Raw genomic sequence first — 14720 nt, forward strand, 5'->3', positions numbered from 1 at the left:
TAATAATAATTCTCACAGCATGAGGGCATCCCATTCGTATCAGTTATTGACATCATTTGCTCATTTGCATATTTCGGTGACAAATAGGTTTTACCTCTCTGTAATATTAGAGAGTACGTCATAATAAATGAAATCATAACACAATGTCGTATAAAAAACATTTAGGTATTATATATTTATGTATGTAAAAAAACTAAAAAGATACATATTAACTTATTACTAATTAGTTGCGTAAATATATTATGCTAATAAATAATAATACTTAGATATTAATAATTTTTTATTCTGGACGGCTCATGTGATTAGTAAACTGGACGGAATACTTTTTCGTTTTAATCACAATTCAAAATGTTTAAATTCTTAATTAAATTATGTTTATAATACAAATATAATATATATATATGTATAAAAAAATAAAAACAAAACAAAAAATTATAATATACCTTGTCAATTTCCCCTAAACCTAACAAAAAAATTTCCGTTTATCCACGAGAAAAAAAACTAAGGGACTTTTTGAATATAGTCACAGGCAGTGTAGTGCATTAGTGCAAATGTTTTTTAACATAATTTCTTAGCAATATAAATAGGTACAAATAAATTAATCGTTATTAATACTTCATAAACATTAAACAAATCATACAATATAATATGCTATTGGGTGAGTGGTCTCTGGACTAAGAGATCGATTAAGCAATATCTACAATAATTAAAATTAGGTACATAGGATTATAATATATCACATTGAGGTTTCTAGCGGTTGGCTATGTGATCTGGGCGGAGGTGAAGGCGCCTGATCCAAATTCGTTTCAAGAACTTCTGCACTACTGTATACTCCTCGACTACTTAAGTCTGTCCACATACCAACTGTAGATGCAAATGTTGAGTTGTCTCTAAAACCTAAATTTATACATATATATAGAGATAACTTTTTTTTTGGATCTATCTACTATTTACTAAAACTAAGAAATTACCTTTATTTTTATATGCTAAATCATAATCATTTTCGATGTGTATGGGATCGTTAACATTGTGTACTTCATATAAATCACTTGGCTCATATTCATCAACAGATGAATTGAATTGTGATTTTATTATGGAATCGTTACTTCCATTGGCTTTGGATGATACTGTGTTAAAACCACTGCTATTATCAATTATCTATAAATTAATATAATATTAAATTTTCTCAAATACTATTGCTAAAAATTATAAAATATCATAGTTATAAAAAATGAAATTGATAAAATTATTTTAACATACTGGTTTACGTCGATAATTTAATTCAGAAAACGCAGGCTGTGACAAGGATAATGATCGTAAAGACGTTAATGATTGACGAATTGAGTTTCGTCTGTTTAGCCTTTGCACTTGCCTTCGTTTTGATTTAGTCCACCAGCAACATAATATAGATGCCACACAAATTAAACAACCAAATATTAATCCCGTAACAGCAATGTTAACAAAATCGTCACGCCATTTTAATGGGTTAATCGTCACTTGAGGGTCTAACAACAAATAAATATTTTATTAATGAGACAAAAAGAAGTGCTAATGAGTGAAGTGCAAAAAAATAGTACTTCATTTAATAATTATTTTAAAGAAAATTTATTATTACCCATTTCACAAATGAATGCATTACGAAAAGCACATTCTACATTAGTGTGTACTTTGTTAAAACCGAGGGCTGTACACTGGCCAATGTAGTCGATATGCTGAACCCATATTAGGCCATAGTCATAAATCTGCAATTGCAGTGTTCTCCTGATATTTGCATAATCACCAGTAATGAATGGCATTGAAGCATTCATAGTCTAAAAAATAAGACATAACATTTAATCTATGTTCAACAACTCTGAGTGCATTACTTACCATGCAAAATGTCTTGGCTTCATTAAACGTCATTGGTACTGCAATGTATCCATAGCAAGTATTAGAATTTGGCATCAAGATCCACGGCGGAGGACATTTTTCTGATTCTAAGATAGTCTTATTTGTTGAGTAATACGGTATTACATCAACTGGCATTAATTCTATTTCGTCTTTGTAGTCTTTGATGCGTCCATGCACAGCAATAGTATCATTAAAACCCCAATAGTTGTGACGAGCATCAATGGAACCATCAATAGCATAAATGTAATCACTGCAAGTATTGTTGTAATGAATAATGGTAATTATTTTAATTAAAAAACATTAAAATCAAAATGTCTTTACTTTGATCTATTATTACTGGTTGCAGCTACGATTTCATAATTATTTTCAGGGTCATAAAATATATTATGTATATAATATTGACCGTTTGATAAAGCCAATATTGTTCCTTTATTCTTTAAGTTTGTTGCCTCATTCCTATAACAATAAAATAAAATTAATACTTTAACAATTACACAAATAAATTGTAAAATATGTTTACCAATAAAATCCATTATGTGAAGTTGATGACTGTAATGGCAATCGAATTCCTTGAAAACCAGACATTTGTAGTACATGATAACCAATGTTACTATAAACGTAGTTGAATGTAAAATTTGAAATAACCTTAAATGGAAGAAAGGTAAAAATTATAGAAGATGTTATTTTAAATTTAAATGTATTAAATGATTACCTGTACGAGCTGAATGATGTTTTCATATGGAGCAATATTATCAGAGAAAAAGTTGCGGTAAATAGTTATATGTTGTTGAGGTGCTACACGTATACCACTAATATTTAATACTGGCAAATTAACATTTTCTGTAAATAAATTATTATGGATAATTGCTTGCAAAGCAGTTGCGAATCCACTAGAATCTGCTGTCACTTTAAGACCACCTTGATTTTTCATAACAAGGTTATTCTAAAATAAAAAATTAAAATATTGAATAATATTTTATTTTTATGTTTATAAAAATTGAAGAAAAATAAATTAAATATAAGTACAAATAAAACAGTTCAATATAAATCATAAAAAATAGAACATAGTTGAAGAAATTGAAGAATAATAAGATGGAAACATGGAATAATTATTATTTCAATATTTAAATATTTAAAAAATATTTGAATGTTTATGAAAAAAAATATTTAAGGGCAATAAAGTTTGTGAATGGTCCCAAATAGATCAACTTGACAAAAGAATTGAATAATTTATTTATAGCAGGGATATTCATGAACCAAGTATTGAGATAAATGGATAAAGTAACTCATAATATACTTTACACTTTTAGAGAAAACAATAGTTATAAAAATTAAATTAGGATGAATAATACTAGGAACAATCAGAAGAGCAAGTAAAAAATAATTTATACTAAGGTTTTATAAAAAACATTATTTAAACAATCACATAAAAATGCCTTACATGTAGTAGTAGACTTTGAGTATTTTGCAGTTGAAATTGTATAGGCATATCACATGTACTTATGTTTGAATTGGGTATGTGACGACAATTATTAATTATCTTATTCCAAGCAACGCTAATATGTGGATTTACCTCACCAGCACATGCATAACTTAAAGCACCCATAAAGTTATTGTTGATCACTGAATATGAAATATTATGTTCAGTGTTGCGATCTAAAATTAATTAATAAAAATCAATTTATTTTTTTATATAATGTTATAATAATTATAAGTTATTAAATCTATTAAAATCTTATATTCCAGATTAATAATATATACATACCGAAACCAATTGCAGCAATAGGAAGGGTCATAATTTCTGCAATAAAACCATAAACACGAGAAGAAGCAGCTCGAGCTACAGTTTTTAAACTAATGCTACCAAATGTGGATTTGATGAATCTTCTTCTTTGCGATTTTGGAGATTTAACAAGACGAATAATTTCAGAAGTTTTATTATATAATATTCCATCATATATTCCCACATAATCACTTTCATGTGCTAAATTTAACTGTAGTAATCTACACATATTTAATGAATAAAAATTAAAACAATTAGCTTAAAAAAAATTAAGAATATTAACTATTAATTTGTTTTACCTTAAACCTAATGATTTAGATCCCAAATAACTACGGAAAATTTTAACACAAGATATTGGTTGATCGCTGTATTTGAAATGTACTATCATTCGTTCATACACTACTACATCTTTGATGGGATCACACATATCCAATAAACCAAATGTATCTTTAGGAATATTCACTTGTTTCAACACATCAAAGGAACTTTCATCGTTTTCTTGTCCTTCTCCAGTTAATGAAATTATGTTAATACCAATTCCAGTATTATTTTCAATCCTAATACACAAGTGATTAATTAAATATAATACAATGAATTATTAAAAATATTACAACTAACCAATTAGAAAAGAGATGTATGTTTTGGTGTTTAAATGTAATAACAGATATCCCATGAGATGCTGAATTTGTAACATTAATAGAATTTATGTAAGGAGATTTTCCAATCATCATAACAGCCGGTGATAATTCATTATGTAAAACTCCAGCACCTTCAATTCGCACATATTGTAATTGAGATTGCACATTTGTTTTCAATCCATGATTTTCATTATCGTGCAAAAATTCAGAATAATCGTTTACTTCAAAATCATTGTTAGCAAATCTATAAAAGAAATAATAATCAATTAAAAATTATATTAAACTGGAAATTAAGCAAATATAAATATAAGAGTGCGCAGACATTAATTCGAGAAAAGATTCAGTGCTTGGACAGCAGTTACTAACTACAGCAGCTACTGCAGCCTGCTGCTGATACGATTTGTCGATTTATAAAACTTATTCTTAATAGTAAACTTTTTTAATTTTTCCAATAATCTTGTTTCTTACAATTTACGTTTATGGACGTTGACTACCCCGTGAGCACACTTATGAATGTAAATTTCAGTTATTTGATATTTCAATCAATATTTTTCTAAGTTTATGTAATTTCATATTGTATAATGTTTAATTAACTATACGTATTAAATTTATAGAATATGAGCCATAGGCTAAGATTAGTCTTGGCTCTTAATTTTTTATGAGCACATAAAATACAGTTCATCATAATCTCCTTTTAGGGTTTAATTTTTTAGTATATATTTAAAGAAAATATTTAATTGATTGAAATCTCTTGAAATATTTTTTATTACCTTATACCTCCCCAATGATGTTGATTACTAGTAAGAATAGTTTCAGTACAATACACAAATACAAATGATTCATCATTCCAATCACATGTTAAATACTCGTCAGTAAAATTTAAAATTGGACAATCCAGGAAATTGTTTTCATTTCCTAAAATAAAACATTTATGTATAAGCAAATCTTTTTAAATTTATTGAATTAAATTACCTAAACATCTAAAATGTTGTGGCCAACTTTGAGCAGCAACTACCATTTGACTTTCATTATAGTAATGTTTCTTCCACGTAAACCAATTGTTGAAGGTATTACTATTCGATCCAATTTCTTTACATACCACTTTTGCATTAGCTTCAGTGAATGAGCGATCACAAGTTGGTAACCATTGCATTAGAGTACTGTTCCATATCTCCAAAAATCCAAATACATTAGCATTTGTTTCATCAACATTTTTCATATGATTTAATCGTATAGTAGGCCTATATGAATGATATAATTAATTATACTTAACTTGAAAATTATGAATAATTAATTGTCATGATCATACCTGGACTTAAAACTACGTGAATGTGGCATCATAACTTTATTTATGGGCTTAAATGTTATTTCACCACCAGTATAACCTCGAGCGACCAAAGAACCAAGCACAAGAATACCAATATTAGGTGCAAATTCTAATGTTGTTCCTGGTAATATAGTTAAAGTTACTCCAGGCATTACAGTAATATCTGATAAAACTATGTATGCATTTTCTTGTGGAGTAATAATCAATGATTCTGAAATTTTACCACCTAATACTCCACTTGAGGTACGGAATGTATCATCCCAAGTTGTCTAAACCAAATTCATAAAATATTATAATCTAACTTCATAAATATTTAAATTATAAATGGTACTCACAGATAAAGAGGCATCAAAAGAATCATCAATTAAAAATGGTGTAAAAACACTAACTGCATTATTATTCCAATCATCAAAATCGAATATAAGGTCTTTTATTCGGTTAACATCTAGAGAACCCCACCAGTTATTTGCCATGTTTATTGCGTTGCTTGTTCTCGATGTATGCAAACCAGCAATAACATTATAGTTCATATTATTACTTGATGACATTAAATTACGATCAATTTTAACATTTTGGATTCCATCAAATACAATCAATGCAGAGATTGACTAAAATACAAAATTGATAATTATAAGTTATTGAAGTATTAATATTTTTTAATATATTATAATATAATTACTCCTGTTGTAAGCAATCTTGAGTTACTATTGAATATATTTTCTCTAAACAATGCAAAAACCGAACTCATAATCTCACACTGGCTTTTAATATTAAACTTGATCATAAATTCTCCAGTGTTGGAAATAATTGTATTTTTCCAGATTAACATATACTTTTCCATACCGGTTATCATTATCAAACCATCTAAATAATTTTAAATGTGATGAAAATAAAAATGAAAAATGTTATTAAGGAATGACCTTACCTTTGCAAATATTATTTTGTATAGTATTACGAGTGATATTTAACATGGCAAAATGTCCACCAATATTCAATTTTAAATTTGAATTATGAACTAATGTGTTATTATCAATTATCACAACATGTGTGATGTTTTCATCATATGTATATAAATATGGCAATATCAATTGGATACCATCTTTTAGATTGCGTTCAAATGAATTTCCAGTCAACTCCCATTTGAAAACATTTAATGAATTTTGTGTGTCCCTGAATAATAGTTAAAATAATTGGTTAGAAAAAAAATTATAATTTGTAATTCTTTATGGTATTGTAGATAGAATACAAATATGATGTATTAAGTGTATTAAGTGTAAATGCAATCATACTTGGAATGATGATAAATAATTTTTCCATTATTTGCTATTATTGAATTATTGACACTTATATGAATATGAGATTTGTTAAACATTCCATATGGAAAAGAAAACGGCTCAATTTCACGAACTAATAAAGCTTCGTTTGTATTATAAGATATATCACAATCATACAAATTTATTGATTCATTTAAAGCTCGTAAATAATACTGGCCTTTTTTTGGTTTATTGTTATACTTATGACTTTCAGTACTCATAAATCTAAACATACAATATTAAAAAAAAATTGATTTTAGAATTAGAAATAAATGTTTAGAAAAAAAACTTACTCGCTATAGTAGGTAATAAATACTCCAATGTCATTGCTTTTAATAGCAGTTTTTGAAACAAATAATGTTGGTTTAGGTTGAATTAATAATCCTTGATGAATTGAAGCTAAAAACCAAATAATTATATTAATGTAATTAAAATATTTTTAAATATTAACTTATTTAAATTATTCATACCGGGTACACATGATATGAGAAGAACAACATTTCCTCGTGGATTTGATCCACTGTTGTAATTCAAAATGATACCATTGGAACTACTTTGAGTTGGGAAAATGCCAGTATCTTGATTAGAACTCCATAAAATGTTATCATTTATCTTATTACTATGAATGTTACGAATTGAAATTTTTTCACTACTATTGTTATGCGGAATATTTAACATCTGAATTCCAATAACATAATTGATTTTTGTACACTAAAATAATTTTTAATACATAAATACAATTTTTCAAATATTAATTTAAAAACCGAATTACTTGAAAAATTATTTTTGATTGAATAGGTTCTGTTAAATGCATTTGCTTAGTGATAACATATCTAAATTCATTAGTTTTTAAGTCTATTTGTAAATTTGGTTGATCATTGGGCAATAGTACAGGTTTATATTGATATGAACTTGATGAAAATGGTTTAAACCACCCTGCCAGTTCTCGTTGTTTATCAATGCTAATTGAAACATCATGTTGAATACCAAATTTATTCCTTTCAATTTTACTATCTGTAAATAAAAATACTTGTATACTTGTACATTTGTCTCAAATTAGCAATATACAATATTTACCTTGAATGTTCAAACCAAGTTGTTTGAAAAATATCCCAGCTCCTTTATTGCCACTAAACTCTGATTTACTAATATAGCTCAAACTGTTATGCAAGTCAGAATAAAGTACTTCCAAGCCATTTCCAGCATTGTCTATGATACGAACCCCTTCAAATGTATGTCTATTCAAATCTACCTGTAGGGCTATAATAATAGATATATAATAAAACTGTAAATAAATACTAGTTTTATTACAAAACTATTTTTTTGGAATTTAAAAATACAGTTTTTTTTAAAAGACTCATCATCACTCATTCATAAATTGTTTCTTAAAAACTATACTCTATAACTATGCATACACATTTAGAAGCAGCCTGGGCAGTGACCAGTTTTTACTGAGGGCATACAGTCATACAAAATTATTTCCTCTACTTAATCAACTACCAATACTCATGTCATACCTATGTGCACAAATCAGCTGCCCAAGTTGCTTTTAAATGTGATTTGAGTATATTTTGTGTGGGTTCTACAATATGGTCTAAGATCTTTATACCTAAATAGTTTCAAGTACTTTTATTTATTTTATAAGAAAACATACCTGGTCCAAATTCATTAGTAATGTAATCGAAGAGTCCTGCTTTTTCTATTGTGATATATTGTAGATTACACGTATCTGCCAATACACCTAATCTTAATCCAGTCCAACCAGGTTGTTCACATCGAAAAGCAACATCTTTCGAATGATCACATAACTGTTCAGAGTCAATTACTTTTTCTGCTCTACAATTTATCAAGTCTATATCTTCATCAGAACAAGTGACATTGCTATAAATAAACATTCAATTATGATTGGAATATGCAAGGATATAAAAGTTTAAACACTTACGTTAAAAACACTGGTTCTAATGGATCAGCAAGAGGTACATCAACTTTCCAATCTGCAGGATTTAAAACTAGACCCATTTGTCGACATACTAATGCAGCATTATCAATTGTCCAGCCATAATTACAAACAGTTCCCCACGCATTTAACTCTTCAGAGAATACCTATTTTAAACAAACAGTAATTAATAAAATGCAACAAAAATAATATAACAAAAACCATACCTGAAGTCTTCCTTCATTAAATGTCCTTCCAGCAACCAACTTAACTCGAGTATTTACACTCACAGTTTCAATTGGTTCATCAACCATAGGAACAGGAGGTTCATTTAATGTAAATTTGATACTACCGAAGCTTCTACCACGAGCTTCTAATTTTCCAGCTACCATTATGCCAACACCTGGATTAAATCTAAAATATTTACATTTTAAACAATACATACAATAATTGTAATATAATAAAATATAAAATTACTTCAAAGTGACATCAGGATGAATAATTAATTTTCCACTGGACGCCACATTAATATCTCTTGTGACAACATATTCACCGCTAGGCACAGTTTCCACACCATCAACTTCTCCACCAAAATCATTGGGTTCTTTATACAACTGAGTTACAACTGTAGAAACAGTCATTATTGACGTAGTACCAGGGTTTGAAGGATGTAACAAGAAGGGGACAAATTCAATTTTAGCCAAATTATACCGATCACGTCTGTTAAACATTGAATACTAAATCAATACCATAAAATAAAAATAAAATAATTAAACTTACCTATGAAATAGTCTATTTATAATAAAATGATCATTAGTGTTTCCTAACCAATTATAAGTAGTGTTTACTATGAGACTTTGATCTTCAAGCTGTACTCCTATTTCATAATTTGACAATGGGTTTTCAATAATATTTCTCACAACAATTACATTAGAAGAAGCAACAACAATTACTGCCGCCACTTTATTTCTTGAAACTAACTTAAAAGGTTGAGTTATTCTATTGTTCTTTAAATAATTCCATGTAAAGAGCAAATTATGTAGTTGACTATAAGTACTTAATCCCAAATTAACGACATAGCTTCCACTGTTATCATAAAATTCATTATTTCTTAGTAAAGCAGTTGTTGGTGATTCATCAAAATCTTCATCAAAATGTTCATTTCTAATTAATATACAACCATACTCTTGTTTTTTGAATATATTGAACTCCAAGATTGCATCCATGTTAAGCATTGGTCGTATAAGTACGGCCAACTTCTTATTATTAAAAAAATCATTATACGATATAATTACATGAGTTGTAGCTGCTTGTCGTTCAATACATGATTTTATTTCTAATGCATAAATGCTAAACTTAAAAACATTTTCCGTGACATTTATTAGTGATTTACCATGACACCATCCATCAATTTCTACTGTATTGTTATTGATTTGAGAATATGTTAAAATTGTTTTCTGAGGTACGTTGCTGATTGTTTTATCTAATAATCGAACAGCTATTCCTGGTCCTGAATTTGACTTGATTAATGAATATGTAACATTACGTACTCCACCATTAGTATTGGTTAAAATTCCAAATCCGTTATTATACACTATTTCAGAACCTAATATAGTTATGTCAGCAGAACCATTAAAAATATTGACTCCAGCACTTCCACTATTGTTATGCACTGAAGAGTTGAATATTGATACAGCACTATATAAATTCTCAACAAATAATCCAGAGCCAATATTATCAGATAGAATACTTTCAGATATATTAACACTATGCCACTTCACTAAAATTAAATAAAAATAAAAGAGATAATTTATTTAATCAATGAATATTTTATATTTTATATTATTAGATTTAAATTAATTCTCACCAAATCCTGATGTTACTCTAAGAAGACCAAATACATTTGTTCTAGCTGGTGCAGAAAATTGAATTAATATGTTGTTACGACTTGATGTTACTGATTGTGGTACAGTACTATTGAGGACAGGTATAGTAGCTAAAAGCCTATAAATGTATATTTTATTTTTAATAATATAATATAAAATAACAAATATCAAATTTATGAAAAAATACCTATCACTAGTTGATACTTCTCCATCATAAATATATATGAATGAATTATTGTCAAGTTGTTGAGAACGAGTATGTTCAATATTAACAGTTAAAACTTGCCCAATTTTTGTGAATAAACTCTACAAAATTAACGATATATAGATTATAAAATGTAAATAATATCATATAAAATAAAATTATAAATAAATACCTTGTAGCAGTTAATTTGTTTAGCGTTATAACTATTTTGTTGTACAGAAACCAGCACAGGAAATGTTTGACTAGTTGTTGTTGGAAGAGAACATAATTCGTTAACATTACTCATGAGATCATGATTAACATTGCCTTGAACCACATGTATACCATCTCCTTTGTTATTAGACACCAAAGTTTTCATTAAACTTAATTGACCAAAAGATGAATTCATAAAAATACCATGTCCTAAAAATAAATAAAAATAAATATTTATGTTGATATTAAAATTAATATATATGTATTAAAGATAAATCAATTATTGTATTGTGTTACAAACACATATTATTATCAAAAAATGATGTATAACAATATTGTTTTATATGTATATAAAAAAAAAATTAACACTAATAAATTTAATTTAATATAAAGTAGTGAATTACCTCTATTATTTTTAATAATACAGTCTTGTAAATCTAGTATAGAATCTGATGTTGTTATGTTGATTCCATTATATGCAGAATGTAATATTGATACATTTCTTAATAACGGTGGTACTCCATCAACTTCTATGACTGAAGTAGATTTAAACTCAGCACCAACACCAGCATATCTACAAATATCATAATGAGACTAAATAGTATTAAAATTAAAAGATAATCAATGCATTTTAGGGTTCACTAGACAGTGGAAATGTTGACTGACTTTTTTAAAAATAATATTTATTCTTCCCATAGCTTTTGATTTTTTTAAAAAAGTAGGTAATTCTCACAGTTTTTACAATGCCTATTTCATCGATAAACCTTATAGTAACTTTTGTTATTTATTAGTTTTCATATAATATGTTGGCCAATACATAATTTGATATTTATACAATTAAAAATTAGTCTATACATCTTAATCATTGATTATAAATACAATAATAATAATAATAACCAATGATTTTAATGTAAAAATATGATATCTACAAGAATAATCAAAAATACTTAACTACAGATAAAAAAATATTAAATCGAAATGTTTTTTTTTCGAGAAGGTACAAAGGGCCTAAAGATCATATAAATTATCAAAAGATTTTTAAAAATTATAGTGTACATTTATCCTATGTTCTTTCTCCCAAATGATAATAAAATAATAAAATGATACCACTGAATTAATAACTTATTCTATACGTCATAAATATATAATAAGAATAAAATATAAATAAATAACATACGTTAGTATAACATGATTCAATTCAGATAGCGATACTGGTTGATATAAGGTGTTATGGTGTATTAATGATTTTTTGAACTGTGCTTTTTCAAATTTAAGACCTTTCCAATAACTTTTTACAGCAAAGCTGTTTTCATAATATGGCTGACATTCAATAGCAATATCTTGCTTAAGATCTGAAAATAATTATTAATACTTTAATAATAATATTAAATACTTTGAGATTAAAAGGTGATTCATTAAAGATGAGTCATATATTTAAAAATATAATTATATTGTTATAAACACTTAAACTTACCACAGCTACCAGATCCTAATTTTTTATTTCCCCATCCGTTGCAGCTATTTAAATCATTTTCAATACCTTGACATTGTAAATTAGACAATAGAAGTCGTGAGTGAAGTTTATCTACTTTAGGTTCCATCCAACGCAAAAATTGACCTCCGCGAAAACCCAAATGCCGACATGTTGTTTGAAGGTCTGCATTATTCCATCTGTATATTTAAAAAAAAAACATTTAGAAAATACATTTGGCAGCTTATAAATATTAAAGTTTGCTTACTGTGTTGATGTACAAACAGATCTCCAAGCACCTTTATAAAATAACTGTAAACGTCCAGCTAGTATACTAGGACCATCTACAAGTCTTATATTTGAAGAAGAAATACTTAAACCATCGTCAGTATCTTCTACATTAGCACTAGATGTCATTACAATTTTGTTATGAGCATCTCCCTATAAATTTGTTATTGGTATGAGCATATTTGTTTTTTTATTAGATATTTTTAAAATACATTACATTTGCAATAATGGATCCTTTCACTGTAATCCCGGTTTTTGGTGAAAATTTAAGTATGACACCTGGATCTATAATAAGCTGGCCAGTATCTTCAATAATAACATTATTTAAGACGAAGTAAGGACTTTTGTCAGCTCTTAAACGATGATGATTAGCAACGATTCCTCCAGACCATTCCGTATAGTCTTTAGTAGATTTAAGTTCATTTGGCCAAGTATAATCGGCATGTGTATGAAATGCGAATAACTCAATAAACTGAAACAGGCCCAGTAATTTTACTGTTGTTAAAGCCATTTTCTTTTAATATCACATCATTTAATTTATTAACGTGTTAAAACAAATTTTCTAGTTCAAACGATTTTAAACTAATAGAAAAACAAAAACAAAAAAAAACAACAAAATTCTCTAACTAAACTACGAGGAAAAATGTACTAAAAATATTTGAAATTCTACACCCAACCCATTGTTTGTGTTTTCGTACGGTACTATCAATATAGTATATTTTGTATTAGTTAAGAATCTTGTTGACTTTAATAGCGTAACGGGTAAAGGGGAGGGGATCGGATGTCGCAACAGTCAACAGGTGAATGGAACAAAGACATTATATATAAGTATCATTTTTTATTGGATCTCCAAATTCCTCTTCAACAGAATTCAACCGTTAAATTACTTAAATTTAGAAAGATAATTTACTATTTACAATGACAGTCGATTTGACGACTTGTTATCAACATATATATTGTGTATGAAATATTGATTATATATATTTATAGATATTGTTTAAAGTTTTAATCATGCTATAGATATAAGTACATCGTACACCAAATCGTAATTCATAAAATTTTAAATTTTAATTGATAACTACCTATTAAAATATTTTGTTAACCGTTATAAATGTTATAGCATTTTCATGTATTGTCTGTTAGTAAATAGTAAGTTGTCAAAATCAAAACATAAATTATATTTATTATTTAATTTAATGCATAAAAATAAAATATATTTACAAGACATTTTAATATATTATAATCCAGTATTATTTATGTAACTGTTGCCTGTTTACAACTCATTGCCATATTATTACTAGGTACCAATGTCCAGTGGTCTTAACACATTTTTTTTTTTATATTGATGATTCATCAGATATTGCTCTGACATTAGAGATCCAGACATCCCCAGTTAAATTAATAAATTATGTCAATAATCAATGAACACTGGACAGTTTAAGTGGCACTACACTGATTATGCATAAAAACCATTACCAGGTTAGAGTATGGATCATGGGATTAAATTTGTCAGGATTGATGAAATTTTAAACAAAAATTTTGCGCTCTCCAATTTCCAAACAGTTATTAAGACTCATTAGAAAATATTTTATTTAACATATAGTTCATAACTACATTGCTTTTTGAATAAATTCTTTACAAAGGCTATACTGCTATAGCCCTTTTTCTCCCCAATTAACCTACAATTTTACGTTGACCCTAGGTATGCATAATATGGGGTCGACATAATGATAAATATGTGTGTGTACTTTAATTACAAAGTATTTTCAAAATTTTATTAATAGACACTTG

The 14720-nt window shown here is 27.3% G+C and overlaps 1 protein-coding gene across 1 annotated transcript; it reads right to left on the reverse strand.

The window, feature by feature from the left end:
• Positions 1–146: 146 nt before the first annotated feature.
• On the reverse strand, positions 147–13639 carry LOC114124398 (protein bark beetle). The gene is made up of 36 exons (XM_027987639.2): positions 13147–13639; positions 12910–13082; positions 12645–12841; positions 12348–12522; positions 11575–11744; positions 11151–11380; positions 10961–11079; positions 10755–10891; positions 9668–10667; positions 9365–9607; positions 9115–9301; positions 8894–9054; positions 8606–8832; positions 8029–8211; positions 7724–7965; positions 7422–7662; positions 7245–7350; positions 6928–7176; positions 6564–6808; positions 6318–6502; positions 5974–6246; positions 5621–5907; positions 5284–5552; positions 5082–5226; positions 4292–4555; positions 3973–4230; positions 3656–3894; positions 3332–3546; positions 2603–2833; positions 2411–2535; positions 2212–2346; positions 1870–2140; positions 1616–1811; positions 1261–1505; positions 972–1158; positions 147–897 (listed from the first exon to the last, which is right to left on the reverse strand). The coding sequence occupies exons 1-36, from the start codon at positions 13438–13440 to the stop codon at positions 737–739; spliced, it is 8265 nt and encodes a 2754-aa protein (XP_027843440.2). The 5' UTR covers positions 13441–13639; the 3' UTR covers positions 147–736.
• Between the last annotated feature and the right edge of the window lie 1081 nt (positions 13640–14720).

The sequence above is a fragment of the Aphis gossypii genome, chromosome 1, assembly GCF_020184175.1.
Source record: "Aphis gossypii isolate Hap1 chromosome 1, ASM2018417v2, whole genome shotgun sequence".
Lineage (NCBI taxonomy): Eukaryota > Metazoa > Arthropoda > Insecta > Hemiptera > Aphididae > Aphis > Aphis gossypii.

Bases quoted from the DNA above. Each gene is read 5' to 3' on its own strand.
- LOC114124398 (XM_027987639.2), bottom strand. From the start codon at position 13,440: ATGGCTTTAACAACAGTAAAATTACTGGGCCTGTTTCAGTTTATTGAG. The intron at 11,080-11,150 runs GTATTTATTTAT...TTAATTTTGTAG, and splicing joins AACAAATTAACTGCTACAAG to AGTTTATTCACAAAAATTGG. The intron at 1,159-1,260 runs GTATGTTAAAAT...ATTAATTTATAG, and splicing joins TAAATTATCGACGTAAACCA to ATAATTGATAATAGCAGTGG.